Below are 25913 nucleotides of genomic sequence, written 5' to 3'. Positions count from 1 at the left end.
CTCTTTAATAGTAGCCTATGTAAAACATGATATTATAGATTCAAATGTTATTACAAAATTCTTTATCGCTCACAGAAGTGTATTCCTATAGGCCTAGACTACTTTAGTATACGCCTAGACATTTCATGAGACTATTTATTATATCAACTAATTTCAAATTGATAATGGACCACATTAGGCTATTTATTAATTAACTCGTTTTTTTTCTGTATTGTTAATCTCACGTCAAATCATTGATGGCCCAATCCATGTATTCGTTTCTGTGCTTTATGGTTTGCTCCTGCAGAGGGCGACAAGACTGCAGGGAACCGGTTGGAAGCCCAGTCTGCGCTCATCAGAAAGGTCGTTTTTTAATATACAAATTAATCTATTTTAATGGAAAAATCCTCAAAATAGTGTACAGCTTCAATAATGGGTTATTACACAATGGTCACGCTCCTATTTACCTAAACACTTTTTTGAGGGATGGATGCTACTTAATAACAGCTGTCAAAACACCAATGACACATTGCAGAGGTAAACTAGTGCCGAGCTGCAAAGCTCTGGTCCAAGTTAGAACATTAAGAGCTGATTAAAAAGAATGGCCTGCACTATTTTTCTATTCCCTATGATTTGAAAAGTTTGCAAGGGGGATGATTCCAAAATGAATTCACAAAACCTGTTGACAACAATATTATTTTATTTTTTTAAAACCACACTTAACACAGACAGTCCTTAGGTATTATGATAAAGGTTATGATAAAATAAAAACATGTAAATTCTTAAACTTCTTTGAGAAACAGAAAACAAAAATAGTTCTCACAAAAATACAATTCATCGACCAACACATTATTTGTCATGCATTACTGTATGATCGTGTCAGTAATGCTACTGGTTCAGTAGAGCATGGAGTGTTCAAAGTATTCACTGTATGCAGGAAGTCAGTATTGGATTAGTAGAAACACAGAACTGGAATTCCTTCTTCATCCTATTTCTATGAGTAGAACCTTTAAAAGTTGATTTGCTGTGCTATTTATACTGGTTAGTTACCTTAAAACATTTGTCGATCATGCATGTACAATACGAGAACACTTGGTAATCATGTTTAGGACACTACGATATATATATTGTATAGCATTATATTGTATAATTGTATTATACTGTATATAACATAATATATTCATATTTGGTAATTTAATGGAAGCTTAATAAAAATGTCAAAAACACATTTGGAAGACTAAAAACCTACTAAATTCTGAAGTTTCCGTTCAATTTCCATCCACCCTTTTAGGGGAAAAATACTAGATGTACAGACATGCCTCAGGTTTAAACACCCTACATGGTGCAACCCAGTACTATACATCGCCAAATCAGTAACTTCACCATAAGAACAATATTGTCACCGCCTGCTATCAGTTGACCTTTACAACTGCAAAAGCACCATAAAAACATGCAATAAACCACAGTAATACTGAGCAAAGCTCGAAAAACAAGTCATGCTTGGTTTTCTTGTGTTTTACCCCATCGAGCCTTATATGACTTCTCACTCAAAGAATCCATCACACACTTGTATTTGTGCTCTTAGTAGAACTACCTTCACCACTTTCAATCCACCTGAAGTGCATTGAGCCTAAAACTAAGCCTTGACAGGCCCTTTGGGAAATAGTTTGATAGGCAAGAATTGTTCTGTAGATTCCATTCCACTTCATCAGGGAAAAGTCTCATGTAGGAACATAGAGCCTGAAAATTCCTTCTTGTGTGCCCAGCGCTTGTGTCAGCCTGTGTCTTGGTCTTACCCTCCCTCGAGGTCTGGTAAAGGGGGAGGGCAAATACTGTAGGCCTGGTTGGGTCACGGTTACGGGAAGTGTGCACTGCAGCTTGATGCATTGTCTTCCTCCTGGTGGTCGAGTCTATGAACTGCTGCTAAGTCGCCGGCGAATGAGAGATGATGGCTTGGTCTCTGTGTCCTCCTGGTCACTCTCACACTGTCTCTGATGACGAGGAGAGATATAGCAGGTTAGTTCTCTTTTCCCTGACTCACACTATAGGGCAGACACAAATCATAGTGTGCTGGCTCGGTTATTTTCTTTGACATTGTTCTTTCCAGAATGGTTCCAGGAACTATGGTGCATGTACAACATTGCTTGTATTTGAATACAGTCAAGTTCTTTGCAATGTTTTATGTATAGAATACAATTTTTGCAATTAATAGCATTTTTAGCAATAGAGGTTGAAATAGGGGGCACTCTTTATTAAAATAATGTAATAGGTTTCGTTCAAGTGTAACTCTTAGTTAAACTATCATGGCAGCCTTACTCACCAGTTCCTCGTCCGCCAGTGCACTAGTCTTACATAGCATCTTAAGTCGATGCAGCCGGTTACACACCCATACCATGTTATATGACATCTAGAGAGAGAAAGAAAGAAAGAAAGAAAGAAAGAAAGAAAGAAAGAAAGAAAGAAAGAAAGAAAGAAAGAAAGAAAGAAAGAAAGAAAGAAAGAAAGAAAGAAAGAAAGAAAGAAAGAAAGAAAGCAGAGGAAAGGAGATATGAAAAGAGAAAGAAAGGAATAGGATGTCGAGGGGACGGGAACATAAGAGTCAGATGTTATAGACAGAAAAAGACAGTGTTATTTGACACTACGATGTATACACCCTGCTTCTCAATGTACACTGAAGAAAAATAAATGCAACCATTTCAAAGATTTTACCGAGTTACAGTTCATATAATGAAATCAGTCAATTGGGGAAAGGGGGATACCTAGTCAGCATTGAAAATCCCCACAGTGGCCTCCCTGATTCTTAAATGGAAGAAGTTTGGAACCACAGAGACTCTGCCTTGAGCTGGCCGCCCTGCATAACTGAGCAATCGAGGGAGAAGGGCCTTGGTCAGGGAGGTGACCAAGAACACGATGGGGACTCTGACAAAGCGCTGTAGAGATGGGAGAACCTTCCAGAAGGACAACCATCTCTGCAGCACTCCACCAATCAGGCTTTTATGGTAGAGTGGCCAGACGGAAGCCACTCCTCAGTAAAAGGGTCATGACAGCCCACTTGGAATTTGCCAAAAGGCACCTAAAGCACTCTCAGACCATGAGAAACAATATTCTCTGGTCTGATGAAACCAAGATTGAACTCTTTGCGTCCCGTCTGGAGGAAACCTGGCACCATCCCTACGGTATAGATATTACTTCAACCCTCACCCCCCTCACCATCCTTGCCCCCACTCTTCTGTGGACATGACAACTCCCCCCACCCCCCAATATTATTAGCACTCAGTAACGACATAGCAAAATACCTAGCGCTGCTAATGACGTAGCTAACTATATAGTGCTGCTATGGTCAAAACTAGCGCTGCTAATGACGTAGCTAACTATATAGTGCTGTTATGGTCATAACTAGCGCTGCTAATGACGTAGCTAGCTATAAGGTGCTGCTATGGTCATAACTAGCGCTGCTAATGACGTAGCTAACTAGCGTTGTTAGCTAGGTTTGCTAACGATTTAGCTAACTTGCTACCGCTGCTAACTACGTAGCTAAATAGATGACGCTGCTAACGTCTTAACTACGTTGTTAGCGATTCTAACTACGTAGCTAACTAGCTAGTGCTGTTCATTTGAACAAACATCACAGGCAAAAATATTTCTAAACTCCTTAACAAATTTGCGGCCTGAAATATTTTGATGGTCTTTGAAATATTTTGCTGGCGTTTCAAATATTTTGCCGCTTTTCACAAAACTTAACAGCATTAAATATTTCTCTGGCCGAAATATTGAAGACCGAAATATTTAGCAGGCCTTTGAAATATTTTGCAGCTTTTGACCAAACTTCAGCCTGAAATATTTTGCAGCCTACTAAACTATTTTGACGCCTTTTAGCAAAATCCGCAGCCTATTATTTTGAAAGCTGGTTTGCCCATTAGGGAGTAGACTTGAAAAGGGCCATTCGAACAAAACGTTGCCGCCTCACATTCATATCCTATTTGTTAATTTAGCTCAAGAAGACACGCATTGACTCTAGCAATGACATCAGTTTGATTTCATTATCTGTTTAACAAAACACACGAACATTTTCAAGATTTGAGCTTCATTCAGTGTCATAATAATATGTGATATGGCATAAAATGATATGATATAAATAGGCCATATATCCTACTCACCTTCCATTTCCTCTTGGCATTGAACTTCTTAAAGTTCTTCATGTTGATGGAAGAGCGATTCCTGTTGGCCACCTGTTTCCGTGTCAAAGGCTAAAAGAGAGGGAGAGATAATAAGTGAAGGGGATCAAATGAATCAATGTCGAGATTAAAAACAAATACACATATTAAACGTGCATTATACCGCAGCCTTGTTGAATACTCATTTCTGATTGATTAGAAGGGAATTCTAGAATGGACATTAAAACCAGATAACGGGACAGTTGGAAAAGATATCGGGACACCTTGCATTTGTGAAGCAATAAGCGCCTACACATGCAAACTGTACTTGCTACAAAGTTACAGAAACCTAATCCAACAACCACACAAACGCAGGTCCAACGAGGAAAAAAATAGCTACTATTGATTTGTTTTTGCAGAGATATATTTTTTGGAGCATCTGATGTAACGTGGTGAGTGATGAATATGAATTTCTCTGGTCCCTACTGTTGCAGTCATGACGCAAGTGGCTCTATGCTGTCAAATACTCCCACGTTTAAAGTTTGAGGAGCTGTTTTCAGCAACTTATATTTTAATTTGCTTGTCATATTGGCAGGTTTGCTAGCAACAAACTATTTAGCTAGCTTCTAGCCTAGTGTTTGATATGCAACGCGATCTCCTCGTAATTAACAGTGTTGAGTGTCCTGACGAGAAGGCACATTTTTCTATCTATGCCAGGCAAAATCGGACATTATCAGCTCATTGTTATGGATGCATCCAAATGAATGTCAATAGAAAACAGCTACTGCAGAGGTCGTGACTGTGTTAGCCGTTGGATAAGAACGTTGCCATGGAACATAAGGAACGAACGACTGGGTCGCGTGTCTTTCTACTGGTAAATGTGTGCTTATGGTATTGTTTTCTTTGGCAACTATGGTATAAGCGGGATAAATGCCAACGTTCTGTACTTTACCTCTGCTCCGCCTCGTCCATTATTTCCAAGCTAATGTACAGAATGTCAGTGTTTATCCTTTCCATATTAAACAGTTTGTATGGAGCAAAGCCTTGTGCTGCTGACTCTCACCTTGATCCAGGGGTGCTGTAGACACTCCTGAGCTGTAATTCTCTCACTACACATAGACAGACCGACAGAGAGACAATAAGATCAGTGCACACACAGACACCACAGGCGGTCAGACAAAAGGTCATCTATTAATTTGATACGCGAGTTCATATTCTATCAATGGCGTCTGAAATAGAAAGCTGTCATTCTCAGCTGTCGTTCTCTCACTACACAGAGACAGACAAGTAACCACAGAAAGTTAGACAAAGGGTGATCTATTCATACAATACACAGTTCCTATTCTATCAATCAATAGAGGCTGAAAAGAAAGTATAGTGGCTGAAAAAAAACCTAGTATAGTCCATTTAAAATAGGTGCAAAGTCACAAAATAAGTGATGCTTTCACTATTCCAGTCACTTTCCATATTTGTCTTGACATCATAATAGGCCAAATTACCCATGACCAATGCATTATTTACTTCTGATCTTTCACTAAGAGCTTCTGGATGAAGTCTTTGGCCATGGCGCTGGTCATGCTGAAGTGGTGGTCGTCAAACTTATAGTTCAGGGCTATGATGTTCCTCAGCGTCTCCTCGTCCGTGTCCCCTTGGAACGGGGACATACCACTCAGTCTGGAAAAAATAAAGGGGAGTCAGAGGAAAGAAGGTTGCTGTTACTATTGCACAATTCCAAGTCAACAGAGAGGAAGATGGCGCTATTGCCACATTGTTAATACCTATCTGATTAACTCTGCAAATAGCAATGCTGGGTGATTTGAAAAGTCATAGTCAATCGATCAAAAATATAATAATACTTATAGCAAAAATGTGTATCTTTAATTTACAATCTGTTGAAACAATGAGAATAGAAAGGTTCAGACCTTTTGTGAAACATCACAGCACAGTTGAAACATATACGGCAAACAGAAATCAAAACTGGATGGTGTTCAGAGATGGATAGGAGGGGTTGAGGGTAGCTGAAGAATGGGACTAAAAACAAACAAAAGATAGCTATTGTAAAATACACTGTGTCCGTAAAATGTATATAGTATGTATAAGCTAGAAGTGGAAGCCTAAGTGTTGTTGTCCATTAGTTTAATCCAATTAGGGGAGGGGTGGTAGAGTTAGGAGAAAATACTAAAGAAAGACAAAATGATATAAACTCAGCAAAAAAAGAAACGTCCTCTCACTGTCAACTGCGTTTATTTTCAGCAAACTTAACATGTGTAAATATTTGTATGAACATAACAAGATTCAACAACTGAGACATGAACTGAACAAGTTCCACAGACGTAACTAACATAAATGGAATAATGTGTCCCTGAACAAAGGGGGGTCAAAATCAAAAGTAACAATCAATATCTGGTGTGGCCACCAGCTGCATGCTGTGACACACCGCCCCAGACCCTCCACGTCCAAATCGATCCCGCTCCAGTGTAACGCTCATTCCTTCGACGATAAACGCGAATCCGACCATCACCCCTGGTGAGAAAAACCGCAACTCGTCAGTGAAGAGCACTTTTTGCCAGTCCTGTCTGGTCCAGCGACGGTGGGTTTGTGCCCATAGGCGACGTTGTTGCTGGTGATGTCTGGTTAGGACCTGCCTTACAAAAGGCCTACAAGCCCTCAGTCCAGCCTCTCTCAGCCTATTGCGGACAGTCTGAGCACTGATGGAGGGATTGTGCGTTCCTGGTGTAACTCGGGCAGTTGTTGTTGCCATCCTGTACCTGTCCCGCAGGTGTGATGTTCGGATGTACCGATCCAGTGCAGGTGTTGTTACACGTGGTCTGCCACTGCGAGGACGATCAGCTGTCCGTCCTGTCTCCCTGTAGTGCTGTCTTAGGCATCTCACATTACGGACATTGCAATTTATTGCCCTGGCCACATCTGCAGTCCTCATGCCTACCTTGCAGCATGCCTAAGGCACGTTCACGCAGATGAGCAGGGACCCTGGGCATCTTTCTTTTGGTGTTTTTCAGAGTCAGTAGAAAGGCCTCTTTAGTGTCCTAAGTTTTCATAACTGTGACCTTCATTGCCTACCGTCTGTAAGCTGTTATTGTCTTAACGACCGTTCCACAGGTGCATGTTCATTAACTGTTTATGGCTCATTGAACAAGCATGGGAAACAGTGTTTAAACCCTTTACAATGAAGATCTGTGAAGTTATTTGGATTTTTACAAATTATCTTTGAAAGACAGGGTCCTGAAAATGGGCCGTTTCTTTTTTTGCAGAGTTTACATATACACACAAAAATATATAGGGGATTGGAAATAATGCAGACAATTACATTGATGGAAGTCACAATCTATCTGCAATATTAATGCTTATCTATCCCCACCCCCCACCACAACAAATAAATACATAATAATAATCATTAAAAATGAAGGGTTATGGTAGGCCATGGGTTGATTTGGAATTGGGCATATGTGTGAATCCAAACGTACAGTAGCACCCCCCTTTTCTCCCCCAACTTACAGTATGTAGGTGATCACTCCGATGCTCCTATAGGGGGAGGCAAACACAAACAAAGAAAAAACGTTGTTGTTATTATTTTGCTCACAGAGGCCTAGAGAGACTCAGTTATTATCTCATTAGCTTAACTTTATTCCAAAGGATGTAGACATTAGAGCTGTTGTGGTGAGTAGTTTTTTAATGCTTGCTTTTGTATTTCTAAAAGCACTAATCAGCTGTCTCTGGGCAGTTTCCTGTTTAAGGTTCTGGTGGAGAGGCATGACACGTCGAAAACATAAGCCTGTCTGTTTGTCCCTAAAATAAACCTCAAAGATAAACACAGCCATCTGAATGCTCCTTTACTTTTCGGGGATCGTCACAATGTGAAGTGTCCTGGGGTAAGAATTGTTCATTGTTCTTTTTTTAAGTACCTCAGTTTTGAGCACCATTTATTAACATTGTGCTGGAGCGCGTCTGTGTACACTCATATTCTACTGTACTACAATCAAATCCAACCCTTTAGACTCCGACCAGTTCATTTCTGTGTAAAAAAAACACCGTATTTGATTTGATTTAGTCGAAACCCACTAGAGAATCAGATTGTGATACAGTGTTTTAACACATAGGGTGTACTTAATGCATTCAACCAGAAACAGTCACACTGTTTAGGGAATGCGTGCCTACACATGTCCAAACGCATCCCAGGGGCTTATTCATCAAGATGGAAGGGGGTCATTTTAGGTGTCTGTATATGTTGGAAGAGAGGGCAGTACACACACTCACCACATGTCGACAGCTGTGCTCAGAGGTTCGTAGTTGATCACTTCAGGGGCTGAGAGAGAGAGAGAGAGGAAGGCAGTTAACCCCCAACAACAACAACTGCTCCCTGGGTGCTGATGACGTCAATTAAGGCAGCCCCATGCACCTCTCTGATTCAGAGGGGTTGGGTTAAATGAGGTGGAATGCATTCAGTTGTGCAACTGATTAGGTATCCCCTTTCACTTGTATTTACTGAAATGCTGTACCGCTATACTGCTTTATCTACAAATTCTACAAATTGTATTTCATGCCAATAAAGCAATCGGAGAAACTTGTCATAAATGCAGCTACATGCATAGACAAGCCCAGAAGGCCTGTCAGACTTCACACTGCCTGAAGGAACAATTTCACATTTTTAAGAATGCAAACGGAACACTGCATTCATCAGAAAAACATGAATAGATTGTTCCTACAAGTCAAACAACTCCAGTGGCTTTGAGATAACTTTCTCCACCAGTCGCATTGTATTATTTAAACCTACCGTACTGTAGCTGCTACTGGTGGGAAAACACATTTGAATTCCAAACAGGAAGAGCTTTGGAACCATGCCAACCTTATCATGCTGGCCAAATCTGTGTTGAAGCAGCTAGTTTGACAACAGCTCTTTGTCTTGGGGCAAACTACCTGTTGTTTCAAAATCTAATAGGATTTTAAAGATATTTTTGCTTTGTTATGCATTTTTGCTTTATGATATACTGTTTTACTAAATATGTAGATTTTAAATATATGTAGAATATAATTATTATATTGATAAGAGGTTTCTTAAATTATCTGAGTTGGGGGTGTATTTTAGTTATGACTGAAATAGCGACTATCCTACATCCTCCAAATCACTTCCTGTTTCAACTGGATTTGCAACCCCCCTAGTTTATCATAACACCATCAACCCAGATCATGACACTGCACTTCTTTCACTGTCTCCATGGAAAACCCTGGACCTGGAAATACACGCTAACTTCCACAGAACACAGTAGGGATTGCATTACAAAGGGCCTGTTCCAATTCTTTAATAATGCATCTGTTGTGAAGGGTCATAACACTCCTACAGTCTTCTAATTGTCTCCAATTACCCTAGACTGCGCCCCTTTCCATCACACCTGTTTCCACGCCTAAATCACGGCACTTTTGTCTTTTTCCACCCCTTTCAGGTTCTATTTAAGTGGCATGCTCCTTCCTACACACTAGAATAGTTTGCTTGGTGATGTCACGAGGTGGCTCCATCCTGCCATTGTGCTTGATATGATTAAGTAAGTGCCTTATATTGTAGGAGAAATGTTAACCATGTATATTATGCTGCCTGAACTTGTTATGTTGTATCCTTTATATCCCTGCTATGCTAATGGCCCTTTTGTGTTTAGTCCTGGCAGCCTCCTTAGTTTGTAGTTATATGTTAAGCTCATTCCTTATAAGTCACCTGGCACTACTTTGTCACTTCAGCAGCTTTATGTCGTGTTCCTAATGTTTCCCTTTTGAATCTCCCTTCCAGACCACTACATCCAATCCTATCTCCAAGGCCTTACAAGCCACATCCTAAAGCACAAGCCCTACCTCTGTCCCAATACAACACTCCCCCATGTGCCTCTGTTCGTACCTGTGTTTGAACTTTGTTTAATAAATACCCCTAAACCTGGATTCTGGTTCCATCTCCTGCTTCTCATTCTGACTGATGCACCATGGTGGCAGAAACCATCCTGAACCTAGCTTACAGTTTGTCCTAGTCTTTTTCTAAAGTATCCATCCTCCCTCAATCAGTGGTGGGACAATTGGATATAACAAAAGCGATGGTTTCAAGAATCCAGTACTCAAGAATCCAGTCATGTCAGTAAGTGCTTCACAGCAAAAGATGAGGAAGGATGCATTTACATGGTATTTAAACTGGGCCTAACACATATGAAATGACTGTACTACTCACGAATATACTGGGGGGTGCCACTCATGCACTTGTACTCCTCCCCTGGCTGGAAGCGGTGGGCCAGCCCAAAGTCGATGATCTTAATGTCAGTGTTTGGCGCCATCTTGGCTGACAGCATGATGTTTTCCGGCTGATTGGGGAAGGGGAGTAAACATGTTACATGCAAAATGAGGTCAATCTGACCATAATGGTCAATTGCATGCTGACCACACTGACCGACCGGCACACAAACAGCATGTTCATCAACACTAGTGAACAGGCACACTCTATTTAGTGGCACCTGTGGATACAAACACGACCATGTGTGGTAAGCGTGCGGCATGGACATTTCTGCTAATAAGTAGCAGTATCAGCATGTTTGTCTTATGTGGTTTTGGGATGGATGAATACAGATATGCTCTTTTCACTTCAAGTACTTATGCCTAAAAGCCTAGGATTTTGGATTCAATAAATGGACAGGCTTTGATGTGTTACTATTTTCATGCATACTACTACATTAGCAGTGTTATTGGGGAGGTAAGAGGTTAGATATAAATCACTACCACAGACTATTGCAGCACTGGATTTCTAAATGTCATATGGAGTGAGTAACAAACTAAAGATATGTAAAATCAACAAACTAGCATAATTTACCTTAAGGTCAAAATGGCCTATTTGTTTGCTGTGCATAAAGCCCACACCCAGTAGTATCTGCTTCATGAACTCGATGGCTTCGCTCTCTGTCAGGTTCTCCTTCTCAGCAATGAAGTCAAACAGCTCTCCTCCACTAATACTGAAAGAGGAAGGAGGAAAATAAATGGAGAGAAGTGTTAGAACTTAACTCTACTACATAATTCAGCCACTTCATGGAATCAATGACTTGCCCTGCATGTATGACCTGGGTTCAAATAGTATCGTTTTCTCCTTCCTCCCTTCCCTCCACTCACAGCTCCAGCACCAGCACCACCTCGGCCCGGCTCTCGAACACATCCTTTAGGGCCATGATGTTGGGATGCTGCAGGGCCTGCAGGACCTCCACCTCCCGCTCCACGCTCTTCCTCTCCATGCCCAGCCGGCTGCTGGCGCACTTCCTAATCTTCAGGAACTTCCCAGCCCAGTGAGCCCCCGTGGCCCGCTCGCGCACCTCCCGCACCTGCCCAAAGTGGCCACTGGAGCGGCGACAGAGTGCAACAATGTATTTACTTGTTTGGAAACATCTTGAAATGGGTAGGTACTACCTGAGTTTGTCCAATAAAAATATGTTCCTCCTGAACACAACACAGATTTATTTATGTAGCTGTTCTGCAATGTCATTTGTGATGTTGAAAAGCAACAAGACTTAGACATGAGTAGTTTCTTTATTTCAATTGCTTACGTTGAATTTTAGTTAACATTGACCTATGCAACAAGACAGCATATGCAAAATTGACCTTGAAAAGCAACTGAATTCAGAGTTATAATACCTTCCTCACTTAAACAGCCTCATACAAGAAAAGCTTTTATAATGACCATCCTTACCTCCCAAGTACTTCTCCAATTTCATAGAGGTCTTCCACATTATCAAGCTTATTAAAGACTGCCATACTGATCTTCTCCTGTTTCACCTCACTGTATGTTACTGGTGGTTCACATCCATGTGCTGCATGGTGCTTTCAACTATGTCTTCACAAGGTCAGGACCTGAACAAAGAGAGAAAGAAAGCAATTAATATCACAGTTCTAAGGAAAATGTGATAGCATGCAGGGGTATTCAACTCTTACCCTATTAGGTCCGGAGCCTGTTGGTTTTCTGTTCTACCTGACAATTAATTGTGCACACCTGGTGTCCCAGGTCTAAATCAGTCCCTGATTAGAGGGGAACAATTAAAAAATGCAGTGGAACTAGCTTCGAGGTCCAGAGTTGAGTTTGAGGTGCATAGGGGCTGAATTGAATCCAGACTTTTTAAAATTATTATTATTACTATTATGGACCCCATTAGCTAATCGTTCTGGGGTCCAAACACAAGGCACATCCCACAAAAAACACCATTACATATTTACAACACAAAACCAATATTGAGATGTGCACCTGCAACTCAAATGTTCAGACATATCTTCAGTTGAGGCCAATGGATGATTTTAGCTCAATCCAATCTGAAATATCTGAAATTAGGATTCCGCTCATAATAAGAAGAAGGCTCTGTAGAGCTCGCCAGCTTGTAGTTCTAAAACACGGAAATGAGCTACCTCTTGTTCGTTCAGGCATCCCTATGGGAAAAATTAATGGCGAAAGAATAGGGTTCTGGAATAAACGCAGAAAATAAGGTCTGAGGTTAACACAGGCTTAGGAGATCTTATATGTTTTGTTATATGAGATAATAGCTGTTAGTTAACATGACTGTTATTAATTATGAAGCCTTTGTGTTTTTTTAAATTACATAAATTCTTCAAAATTCACAAGAAGTTACGCTAGTTGATCTCATAGAACAGAACGTACAAGGTCTCCTAAGCCTGTGTTCACAGCATTTATACAAAACTTCTACAAAAATGCCTTTCATTTTCTCCATAGGCTTTGTCCAACAAACCATGGTGGATTTAGTGCTTACAAAAAGACCCCATTACTGTTTCTATCTATTGCAGCACAAAAAACCACAAACAGTGATAGAACAATGACTCAAAACATTCTATATGCATTTGCCCATGGTAGAAGTGGTCAGAAAATAACTTTTTCAACATGAATGCCAAAACAGTTAGGAGATTGAGGTGCTCAAAGTTGACCCATTTTGCATACCCACCCTACCCAGTGGTGGAAAACGTTTTTAAGGTTTTAAATATACTTAAAACCTGTTGGGGATAGGGGGCAGTATTTGCATGGCCGGATAAAAAACGTACCCGATTTAATCTGGTTACTACTCCTGCCCAGTAACTAGAATATGCATATAATTGTTTGATTTGGATAGAAAACACCCTAAAGTTTCTAAAACTGCTTGAATGGTGTCTGTGAGTATAACAGAACTCATTTGGCAGGCCAAAACCTGAGAAGATTCCAAACAGGAAGCGCTCTCTCTGACTATTTCTTGGCCTTCTTGATCATCTCTATCCAAAACAGGGGATCTCTGGCATAACGTGACATTTTCTAACGCTCCCATAGGCTCTCAGAAGGCGCCAGAACGTTGAATGATTACTTTGCAGGCCATGGCTGAAAAACAGTAGCGCATTTGGATAGTGGTCGATCTGAGAACAATGAGACTGGGGCGCTCGTGCACGAGCCTCCACCATGTTTACATTTTCAGTCTTTGAACAAAAACAGGGTTTCCAGGTCGGAATATTATCGCTTTTGACATGCTTCGAAGTACGGTAATGGAATATTTTGAATTTTTTTGTCACGAAACGCGCCGGGCGCGTCACCCTTCTTTACCCTTCGGATAGTGTCTTGAACGCACGAACAAAACGCCGCTATTTGGATATAACTATGGATTATTTGGAACCAAACCAACATTTGTTATTGAAGTAGAAGTCCTGGGAGTGCATTCTGACGAAGAACAGCAAAGGTAATCCAATTTTTCTTATAGTAAATCTGAGTTTGGTGAGGGCCAAACTTGGTGGGTGTCAAAATAGCTAGCCTGTGATGGCCGGGCTATCTACTCAGAATATTGCAAAATGTGCTTTCACCGAAAAGCTATTTTAAAATCGGACATAGCGATTGCATAAAGGAGTTCTGTATCTATAATTCTTAAAATAATTGTTATGTTTTTTGTGAACGTTTATCATGAGTAATTTAGTAAATTCACCGGAAGTGTTCGGTGGGAATGCTAGTCACATGCTAGTCACATGCTAATGTAAAAAGCTGGTTTTTGATATAAATATGAACTTGATTGAACAAAACATGCATGTATTGTATAACATAATGTCCTAGGAGTGTCATCTGATGAAGATCATCAAAGGTTAGTGCTGCATTTAGCTGTGGTTTTTGTGACATTATATGCTAGCTTGAAAAATGGGTGTCTGATTATTTCTGGCTGGGTACTCTGCTGACATAATCTAATGTTTTGCTTTCGTTGTAAAGCCTTTTTGAAATCGGACAGTGTGGTTAGATTAACGAGAGTCTTGTCTTTAAAATGGTGTAAAATAGTCATATGTTTGAGAAATTGAAGTAATAGCATTTCTAAGGTTTTTGAATAACGCGACACGGGATTCCACTGGCTGTTGAGTAGGTGTGACGATTTCGTCCCACCTACCCTAGAGAGGTTAAACAAATGCAGCTACTGTTGTTATTCTGTCTGCACTGTTTGATGTCACTGTAAATTAGCCGTAGTTGGCTAGCTAGCAAGCAAGGGATAAGAACGTTGCCAGCCAGTATGGCAATGGAACATTTAGAACAAACAGATACAGAAGAAAAAGACTGAACGACTGGGTCGTGTCTCTGGCAACTGAACCAACAGAACGAACGACCAGCCGGGCTTGGGTAGCAACCCTAGATTTGTTTAGGGACTATATCTTGTGGAAGGATGAAATAGTATGAATAAATTCATCAAAATAATGTTTTTAATGAATATATGTCAATCATTATTTGAATATGTTGGTAACCCGGTGTATAAATGTGATAATTCCCTCGAAGCCGGTGTTTGGACTTAATCTCGAGCCTAACAACACCCATGCCAATATATCCCCCAAACACCAGCTTCTCGGGCATTATCACTTAATTAAATGGTATCAAACTACACAATTTATCTTTACCAATGATAAAGACATGGATGTCTTGTGGTATGGTGGAGTATGCAAAATGGGTAAACTTTTAGCACCTCCATCTCGTAAATGTTTTGTCAGTTCTGACCACTTCTACTATGGGCAAATATGTATGGGAAGTTAAGTTCCAATCAAAAAAGTTATTGAAATCAAATGGAATGACCCATAAGCCTTTATTAGCAGTGAACGCAGAGGGACTGAAGAGCGAGACAGTGTTTTGAAGTGCAAGTTCACAGAGTATTACTCTGCTTCTACCCACAGTATGAAATCAAACGTGATTAAAATAACAGGCTAAAACCCTCAGAAAGCCTCAAGTGTCAAAGTACATCAGCCCATGCATCAGTGAGTGTTTTTTTCCCCCCTTAGTTATGTAATGCGGCCCTTTTGAATATTCTCAATGGGGATTGGTGATCAGTTTTGAAAGGATTACTGATGTTAATTGCAGGGAAGAATTATCCTTGTCGGCGTCCAGTCGTGCCTAATATAATGAACCAAATACAGGGAGGGTGAAAGAGAGTGAAAGAGAGAGAAAGAGAGAAATGCTGACAATGAGAGAAAAGCATGTTGTCTCCAAAAACCAGCATCATAAAGACAGACACAGACAGATAGACAGACAGACAGAGCAAAATATGGTGTGAGGGAGGGAGGCAGAAAGAGACAGAGAAAGAAAGAGATAAAAGAGAGCGAGAGAAAGGGAGTGAGGACAAGAGGGGTCAACTTCAACGGTCTGCAATCATATAGAGGTAATGTACATGCGCCAAATACAACTGGTGTAGACTTAAATGTGTCTATTTGTGACAGCATCTGAGTGTTTGTGAGTCTTCCTGTATATATACTAACTACAGAACACAATAATATCTTTCACTCTCAGACTCTGTCTGACAGTTTTTATGTGCATGTCCCCTCCCCTGCTAAAAATCATTCTCAGATATTGTTCACGCCCATGTGTTACAGTAAATTCTATCCCAGCCTCTCCCAAGAAGACATTCCCGAGACTGACCTCATGATCCACCCCCAGCTTCCCACCACAATACCGTGAAGTCAACAGCACGACAACATCCTGAGAACAACTGCGTTGATTCAAGAACCAGCTCCCCCGCAACTCCAAAACCACCCCTTCCCCAAATTACACTACAGTGGAACAATGGCCCTTGTCTATGAACGGTGCACTATGTCAAGAGGTCTGATAAGCGGCTAAAAGTGAGGCCTCGCTCCTAAATGTGGGACAAAATAGACAGACAGACCGTGGCTTTACTGTCTTATCTAGGACACTCTATTCTGAAGAGTAAGTGTGAAGAAGCGGTTGTTTATGGGTGCCACCAGCAAACTGGTGTGTGTGTGTGTGTGTGTGTGTGTGTGTGTGTGTGTGTGTGTGTGTGTGTGTGTGTGTGTGTGTGTGTGTGTGTGTGTGTGTGTGTGTGTGTGTGTGTGTCTGGCTGACTAGGAGCCCCATAAAACAAAAAATGCCTTGTTATCGTTCATCTATCCTCACAAGAGATGAGTCAGAGATAGACAGTACAGTTCAGTTCTGATGAAAATATGCCATCATCATGGAGTGTAGAGAGACTGATCTGTTCTGAGATAACTTCTGCTCAACCCACTTGACTTCAGTGTGGGCACAAGCCATGGACCAGTACCATGTAAACAGAGTGCATTATATTCTGCCAGGAGCAGGGATCAAATTTGCAACCTTCTGTACAACAACACACGCCACTCAAAACCCACTGTATTAGCCAACTGAGCAAGAGACTAGTCTGGCACTTCATGAGCGACAATTGACGTTCAGCATGTCACCAATGTACTCCAGCCAACATGCTACGGGGCAGGAGTGTTTCACATCCGATTCCCGTTTAGATGGAGCATTTGGCTTGTTTCGGCTGCCGGAGCCAATACACCTCTAAACAGAACATGTAAGGTCCTTGGACTATAATGAGTAACATTAGGCTCATTTAATCCATTAATCCATTACTGGGCTACTGCAGACCCTGACCACACTGGTGTGTCTAAGGTAATGTGATCTGTTCATTTTTCAACATGATGTTGAGTTTGGCCTTCCCCTGTGTGTGTTTGTGTGTAAATATAAAGCCGTTGACCAGCTAGGCATATGATAGCACTTGTAGAAAATACTAAATTGATCACCACATAGAGCAGAAGATTTAGAGAAGATTATGATCATGTGGACACCGCAATAATAATATGTGTAAGCTGAATCGGTTGGAATTGGGGAACTATGAAAGTCAATGAAGAGAAAGAGAAGTGAGGGTGCCTAAACGTTGTACAAAAAAATATCATCAGAAACTCAGATGAACCAGTTAGGAAAAACAATCCCATAATTTACTCCAAAATAAATGGTGTGTAACGTGCCCAACTTTCTCATTTTAAAAATGCCAAACTTCGGATTCTGACAATCCATTACTACCATCAGAAAATAGCAGAACAAAACCCGAAAATAAATGTTCTATTCCAAAAGGTATTGCACAGTTTTTCATCAAACTCAACTAGTCGGGAACGATGGAAAGATTGCAGCAGTGATGCGCAATGGTCTTTGAGAGAAAAGTGGGTGATGAGAGCGGCACATCGTTTATTATCATGAGGTTATAATTTATTGGGTAGCCTGGGTGGTTTACACACACACACACGCACGCACACACACACACACACACACACACACACACACACACACACACACACACACACATATATATATACAAGCATAAATCAGAGAAAAAACAAAATGCGTCGAGAAGATCGTCAGGAGAAACACTCACCCAACTGAATGCCAGACCAGGCTCTTTTGCAAACTGAAACAAATAAGTGTTTGTTCTTCTAATGCGTTGCAATGAATTTTTCTCGATGACAAGTAGTAGGGCAACTAGTCAACGACGTAGCAAACTTCCCTGTGCATGTGTAAATAGGCCTACAGTCAGAGTGCTTTACAGTTAACCGTGGAATGCGGAAAAGTTCATCTTATTTCTGCCCCTCCTTCGGTTTATGCGTATCTTCGTTGGGAGTGCTTGCTGCCTAGATGCAAACCTGCTATGACTAGGTTGTCACTAGTTACCACAGTCACAAAGCCAACATTGGCAATCATAACAATTCATGAAAACAAAAAGGTTTTGGTATAATGTTAGCAGTGGGGGTAGGTGTAAAATCAAAGTTTTAAGAAGAGACATTTTAGAAATAGGCGGGGTTTGGCCATAATTATGACTTTGTAGCTGTGGTCTCCAATGATAACGACACTACGGAGTTCCTCATTGCAGTCATGAATTGCTCAACGAAACAACGCAGGCGCGCGCACACACGCAGATATTATATACAAAATATATGGATTTGAAACTCTCACAATGAATATGTTATGATGACTACTGGAATGTGGTACTTGTACAATACAGACAACGCATTCCTATTCTATTAACACACTAATCTGAGTCTGAAGTTTAGTTGTAAATTGTAACAGTGGGAGATATCACGAACAATGTCCCTAAGGAACATCAGAAGAACATCAGCTAGACAAAAATGAACAACGTTCAACCCTATGCAGCAGTGTTGTAGTACTCGAGACCGGTCTCGGTCTTTTATAGACATGATTGCGCAGTGGCGAACCTATCGGACATAGGTCTTCAGTGTGTGACAGGTTCGTGATTCTGAAAGGACAGCAACGGTAATACCAGCGCACTCGAGTGCACTTTTTGTAAAACACGACGGGCCAATAGTGTAGTGGAAGCTATGCAGGTATATACCGTATACCCACTTTTTTCCCCCAGTGGGTATTGCGTATATTCAGTTCTTAATCCCCACGGATGCTTATTAAAGTAGTGTAGTGGAGGTATACGATTTATCAATTATGTAGTACAATAGTGAAATCATACACAAAGTAGCCTACACAATCGCAAATCACGTGAAATGTGTTCACATGCGCGATGCACACAGCCTAGTTTCAGCAGAATATAATATGTAGGCAGCAAGCGCGCGCAGCTCTCAACTGGTTTTGGCATGGAGCAGTTTACAGAAGAATGACATCGGTAGCCAGTAGGTAGGACATTTCAATTTATGATATCTACCAGTAAATGCTAACTAAGGCAACAATAAGTATGTAAACCAGGTACTGAAAAAGTTTGGTCTGAAGTCTTGGTTAGTTGGCTATTTGTGATGTGCAATTCAGTCATCATGAGCTGTTTGCATCAGGGGCATACAATAGGCATGAGTGGGCCTTCGTGGACACAGGCACACCCACTGGGGAGCCAGGCCCACCCAATCAGATTGAGGAAAAACAAAACAATTATACATTATTACAAAAAAAAACACAGTTCCACTCACCAGCTGATGATAATTTGAAACAATCCTTTCCTTCAGCCAAATACCAAAAGCACACTTTTTGGCCTCATGGGTGGAATGTTATTAATATTTTTTATCATAAATAATAAAGATGATTTTTTTTTCAGACACAAATCTGGTGTTTCAATGTCAAACAGTTTTGTTATATCTCAGTCTTCTGGGATGTATATAAATATTAATATTGGGATGCAAAAAAAGAACTTTCTGACATGGTACAGGTGTCTTTTTTTAAGCCCTTAACCATGTGTGAGGTGTGTACTTTTGTTTCAAAGTAGATTTGTTAAAGACTACCTATAATCCCTCTGTGTGACCCTGATCTAGCCCACTGCAGTAAAAGGTTAACTTCTTGTTGAAAGTTATTCTTGAAAAGGGAGAAGCTAAGAAATTAGCAACAACATCCTCTTCGATAACACCCGCTGCAGCTGCTGCAAACTAGTTTACAACAAAAGATAGCTAGCTAGACTGTGGGAAAACTACGGCTTGCTATTGCGAAATGACCTGTTTTGAAAAGAGAAAGATTTTTGTAAAAATGGTCCCACCCATTACAAGTCAAAATGTGATTCGTTGATTCCACTGTCACTCCAAAATGTTGCCCTAATACAGTGGAATGGCAGATTCCTTCTAACTAGCTTCTGATAGCCTAGCCAATGGCTGATTTAGCTAGCCCCAGAGATGGCCAAAGAAAAATCCAGATTGAATATTTTTTTCTATTCAGTGTTAACCCTTTCCTTTCCAACAAAAACTGAAGAGATTAAATCAGAACATCATTGAAAATAACATTCTAATTATTATTGTTATTATTATTATTTTATAAATCCTTAGCCCTTCTCTGAAGGCGTAGAAGGCCCGCATTGTTCTCCACTGTGTTTAGGTTAGTAATAATTTGTAGAGTAGCTCTATTTGTCCTCAGCATGCATTTTTCACCATTCTGAATGTCAGAAAAATCCATATGTTTACCTGAAATATGAACACAGAAATACTGGACATTTTGAACTTTTGTTATGGTGGTAATTTGACAAAATCACAATTATGTTTTTTCTGGTCTCAGTCTTGACTCGGTCTCAGACCCCTTGTTCCCCGCCCGGTCTTGGTCTTGCCCCCCCTCCAGTCTTGGTCTTGACTCGGACTCGATTTGCTCCGGTCTTGGTCTTGAATTGGTCTTGCTTTGGGTGGTTTTGAACACAACACTGCAATGTAGGCAAGTCTATCCTAGCTACAAAACAGTGTTTTCCCTCATTAAAGCAGCTGAATCACTTTGGTTCTTTTCATGGTTATAAATAGATTTCAATCAAAAAGAACCCTGGCTTACCATATGAGATAAGTCACAACAAACTTGTCAAAACACTGTTATGTTAGTTGTCTGTTCACTTTCACGTCAGCTGACATCATGGTATTTCATATATAATGCCAATTATAGCAGGTCCCACAAAGTGACACAGGAGGTATATCATTTTGGAAATGTCAGGTGTGTTTGCACATGATGTTAACTTTAGATGCACTCACACCAGCAAAGTACACAGATCATTACAAAATCAACATTTGCGAGCTTTAAGTCAAAACTATTCACAAATCATTGTCATGTTCAGCATTGTGCTTGTCTGACAAGGCTAGAATGGAGTACCCATACTGCCATACACAAAGTCAGACCTGGTTTCAAGTAGAATTTAATATCTTTCAAATGTTTGAGCCTTCTTGGAGTGCCAGAATGGCGGGGTTTGCATTTTTGTGACTATTCCATTGGTCCCAATGTACCAAGCAAGCTCAACAATTTCTCAACAAAAGCTCAACAATTTCTCCTTTGGTTGCAGAGCATTTCCAGACCACTAAGGATTACATAGTACACTGATTACAGGAACTACTGAGACAGTGATATACATGGTGAGACATTATCCTTGGCCATGTCATAAACTTTACAATCTTCTTATAGAGTAAAGACATCTTTCTGTTATGTTTGTGGTTGGAGTTTAGGCCTGTGATCAGATTTTTCTATTGCATTGGTGAAAATATGGATAACTAATTTAACAATATCAACAGCTACAATCATTATCTATGAACATCACAGGCCAGGGGACTATTTGGTGTTGTTCACTAAGATGACCTAGCAGACAGATTAACACCACAGTAGTATCTAATTGGGTTGGCAAGTACAGTATCAGTCAAAACTTTGGACACAGCTACTCATTCTTGGGTTTTTCTTATTTTTTTACTATTTTCTACATTGTAGAATAATAGTGAAGAATCACACCTCCTCCTCCATGCTTCATGGTGGGAACCACACATGCGGAGGTCATCCGTTCACCTATTCTGCATCTCACAAAGACACGGTAGTTGGAACCAAAAATCTCAAATTTGGACTCATCAGACCAAAGGACAGATTTCCACCGGTCTAATGTCCATTGCTTGTGCTTCTTGGCCCAAGCAAGTCTCTTCTTATTATTGGTGTCCTTTAGTAGTGGTTTCTTTGTAGCAATTCGACCATGAAGGCCTGATTCACGCAGTCTCCTTTGAACAGTTGATGTTGAGATGTGTTGTTACTTGAACTCTGTGAAGCATTTATTTGGGCTGCAATCTGAGGTGCAGTTAACTCGAATGAATTTATCCTCTGCAGCAGAGGTAACTCTGAGTCTTCCTTTCCTGTGGCGGTCCTCATGAGAGCAAGTTTCATCATAGCGCTTGATGTTTTTTGCGACTGCACTTGAAGAAACATTCAAAGTTCTTGAAATTTTCTGAATTGACTGGCCTTCATGTCTTAAAGTAATGATGGACTATCATTTTGTGGGGTGGCAGGTAGCTTAGTGGTTAGAGCGTTGGGCCAGTATACCGAAAGGTTGCTAGATCAAATCCCCGAGCTGACATGGTATACATCTCTCGTTCTGCACCTGAACAAGGCAGCTAACCCACTGTTACTAGGCCATCATTATAAATAAGAATTTGTTCTTAAATTACTTGCCTGGTTAAATACAATTGTTTTAATCTTTGCTTATTTGAGCTGTTCTTGCCATAATATGGACTTGGTCTTTTACCAAAAAGGGTTATCTTCTGTATACCACCCCTACCTTGTCACAACACAACTGATTGGCTCAAACGCATTAAGAAGGAAAGAAATTCCACAAATTAACAAGGCACACCTGTTAATTTAAATGCATTGCAGGTGACTACCTCATGAAGTTGGTTGAGAGAATGCCAAGAGTGTGCAAAGCTGTCATCAAGGCAAAGGTTGGCTACTTTGAAGAATCTCAAATATAAAATATATTTTGATTTGTTTAACACTTTTTTGGTTACTACATGATTCCATATGTGTTATTACATAGTTTGATGTCTTCACTATTATTCTACAATGCAGAAAATAGTAAAAAAGAAAGAAAAACCCTTGAATGAGTAGGTTTTCCAAACTTTTGACATACTGTATGAGGTGATGACTAATTGAGCCCAGCTGTCAGCTATGCCTCAACTTCACTACATTGGTGTCAGAAGTGGGATCTGTTATGATATGAGACATTAGATATGCCAGTAAAAAAGTATCTCCCGTTACTTTCAAACCTTACATTTTTGATAATCAAACATAATTGAATCTGTGAAGATTAAAGGGGTAATCTGTAAGTAATCAACCCGCCACTGTTAATTAAACAGTTAAGGGTTGGGGTTGGAGAAATGTTACCACTCTCAAATTCATAGACAGAGCTATGAATATAAGGTCTGACCATCTATGACATTAACATTGAATTTCTGGTTCTCATGAGGCATTTATAAGTTATATTTTTCAATAACCAATGGGTATAGGCCTATATAAATAATTAAAAAGTAAAACAAAAAATGGATGTATCATTCGCAGATTGCCCCTTTAATTTAGCCATACCCCAGTAGCCTACAGTACTGTATATCCATATTTCAATGTAGATAAAGGTTACAACTGAGCCATAGTCAGAGCCACTACACAGTGCATTGGTCAGTGTGATGTCATGTGAGTCAAGCCCCTGGGAGCAGTGCAGAGAACGGTATGTTCAAATCAACAACCTGGTCTCATAGTCTAGACGTAACATAGTAAATGTAAATCCGGGACACTCAAATTAGTATGATTTGTAATGTTTGGTATGGTTACACAAGGCAAAAGGTTATTTAAGGCAAAAACAAAAGGTATAACGCAAACATCTAGCAACCCAAAGGTTGCGTGTTCGAATCTCATCATGGACAACTTAGCTAATTAGCAACTTTTCAACTACTTACTACTTTTTTGCTACTTTGCAACTACTTAGTATGTTAGCTAACCCAAACCCTTTTAGCTAACCATTCCCATTCCCATAACCCTAACCTTAACCCTTTAACCTAACTCCTAACCTTAACCCTAACACCTAAACCCTAAGCCCTAGCCTAGCTAACGTTAGCATTAGCCACCTAGCTAACATTAGCCAAAACAAATAATAATTTGTTACATATCATACGTTTTGCGAATTCGTAACGTATTGTATGTTTTGCCAATTCATATCATAAGAATGATAATTTGTAACATATATAAAATTCGTAACATATCATACGAAATGGATGATGGACATCCACAAATTAATACATACCATACGAAACATAATACACCACACTAAATGGAGTATCTCGGATTAATATACAGAATAACACGAAAGGTTCTGAGACCAGGTTGCAATCAGAGCTCACGATGCTTTTTGCTCCAGTGCACACGCACCCAATTCCCATTACTTCGAAGTAGTACCACTACACACAACACAACCAGATTTACATTAGGGTATCACATACAAATAACTAGGATAGAGCATTTGATTATACAGTAGCCTACACATTATGAATATAAAAGCCCCCGCTCTCTCTCTCTCACTCACACACACACACACATTACTGGGAGAGAATAGCATGTCATACAAAACACGACCACCGGTATTTACAACTGTGTGAATTTAATTCTACAATAGACCCACCTGGATAAAAAATAAATACCTGCAAAATATTGGAATCCTTTTCTCGGAATGTAGCCTATTATAAACGTTCAGGCAACGTTGTTTCGTTTGAGTTGCGACATACCACAGCAATGCAACATTGTCTGATACCCCCGCTATCGTTCTGCTTTTCTGTATGAGTAAATAACGATACCGTCGTTTTACGCACCAAAGGCGGCTATGGAAAAAGAGCTCACCTGTTTTCGAAACTGTCCGCGTGGCTGCGCACGAAGACGTCACGAATCGTGCCAGTCCAACAGAGGTCCGAAATAGAGGCACGAAACCGCTGTCTCAAACAAGAAAATCGTTGAACAAGTGTGCGGTTTGTATAGACTATATTGAGTTGTACAGGCATGCTATGCAATTCGAAAAAAACTAACCTGACAACCACACTTCCTAGATATGAAGCAACTTGTCAAGTCGCCATATGGGCTATTATGTTTCAATGATCCTATGCTGTAACACACGACGATGGTGAGATATTGTCAGCCTGTGTGTGTGTGTGTGTGGTGGCACCCTATTGTATGGCTATACACACTAATTCTTTGAAATTAGATCAACGACATTCATGGATTGATGATGATGATAATTAATGATGACCATGATGATATGCAATTGGCCTATGGTCGTTTGTTACACGATGTCATGTTTTTATTATGGCACGTGTGCTGTATCATCCCCAAAACATTCTCTTGGGATGTGTTTGGTTCTTGCGCCGCTCTGTGGAATTAAAATTGAACTGTTATTTATAAGTAGCCTAATCCTACTGTAGTTCTGCCCTAATCCTTTCTCTTTACCTTTAACATTAGAATAACCACAAGTCTATGGCATAATACTCCGATAAATACAAATTATTTTTAAAAAATGCATGGAATACACCTGATTTAATAAATGTAGCAAATTATTATTGTGATTATTGTTTTTATACAGTAATACACAGTAAGTATACCTACACGGATGGAACAGAACAGTAATATGAGCTCTTAGAAAAAAGAACTGCTCTAAATGTTTCATAATAAGTAAGTGCTATGTCACATGACAAGTTGAGACAATGGCAGCTACAGTGTAACTTACTTGGATATTTGTAGGTGAAAGGAAGTGGAGAGAAATGTCACAGAATGCAATACAGTTACTGAGACAGAGAGAGTGGTGTGTGTGTGTGTGTGTGTGTGTGTGTGTGTGTGTGTGTGTGTGTGTGTGTGTGTGTGTGTGTGTGTGTGTGTGTGTGTGCGCACCTGTGCCTGTGCCTGCAGGTTTGTTTATGTAAAATAAATATTTGTGTGTTTCAAGAGAGATGGAGAGATTTTTGAGGCATGGGGAGACAGCGAGAACAGGAGAGATGTGAAGATACAAATATTAAGAAAACGAACGTGACAACAACAATGCAGCTGTGAGAAAGATAACAGGACATTTTCCTTAATTCCTGCTAACTTTTCATTATTCAGTATTGAGAGTGTATTTCAGTGTTAGTTGACCTTATGGTGAACCAATGAGAGCTACTTTGGTCATAGTTAAGCGTAGGCCCAATTTCAATCAATCACAGATACAGGAAATCGCA

The 25913-nt window shown here is 40.2% G+C and overlaps 1 protein-coding gene across 3 annotated transcripts; it reads right to left on the bottom strand.

Moving 5' to 3' along the window:
• Window positions 1-661: 661 nt before the first annotated feature.
• LOC106588554 (death-associated protein kinase 2) lies at window positions 662-24800 on the bottom strand. 3 transcript variants are annotated; one of them, XM_014177685.3, is made up of 12 exons: window positions 24553-24800; window positions 11854-12014; window positions 11283-11504; window positions 10990-11128; window positions 10357-10486; window positions 8409-8457; window positions 7650-7676; window positions 5655-5807; window positions 5197-5242; window positions 4137-4226; window positions 2300-2386; window positions 662-1970 (listed from the first exon to the last, which is right to left on the bottom strand). In XM_014177685.3, exons 2-12 carry the CDS (start codon window positions 11916-11918, stop codon window positions 1890-1892), a joined length of 1089 nt encoding a protein of 362 aa, XP_014033160.1. In that variant the 5' UTR covers window positions 11919-12014; window positions 24553-24800; the 3' UTR covers window positions 662-1889. The 3 variants fall into 3 exon arrangements, with proteins under 3 accessions (XP_014033160.1, XP_014033159.1, XP_014033158.1); XM_014177684.3 differs by lacking the exon at window positions 24553-24800 and adding an exon at window positions 24357-24528; XM_014177683.3 differs by lacking the exon at window positions 24553-24800 and adding an exon at window positions 17828-18100.
• Window positions 24801-25913: the final 1113 nt, after the last annotated feature.

Source organism: Salmo salar, chromosome 27 (genome assembly GCF_965601325.2).
Source record: "Salmo salar chromosome 27, fSalSal1, whole genome shotgun sequence".
NCBI classification, from domain to species: Eukaryota; Metazoa; Chordata; class Actinopteri; order Salmoniformes; family Salmonidae; genus Salmo; species Salmo salar.
Note: the sequence above shows the minus strand (reverse complement) of the source record. Positions and strands in the feature narration are given on the sequence as shown.

Coding starts and splice junctions, on each gene's coding strand:
- LOC106588554 (XM_014177685.3), bottom strand. CDS start 11,918: ATGGCAGTCTTTAATAAGCTTGATAATGTGGAAGACCTCTATGAAATT. Junction 10,487..10,989: donor TAGGCCATTTTGACCTTAAG/GTAAATTATGCT, acceptor TTCCCCAATCAG/CCGGAAAACATCATGCTGTC. Junction 2,387..4,136: donor ATGCCAAGAGGAAATGGAAG/GTGAGTAGGATA, acceptor TTCTCTCTCTAG/ATGTCATATAACATGGTATG.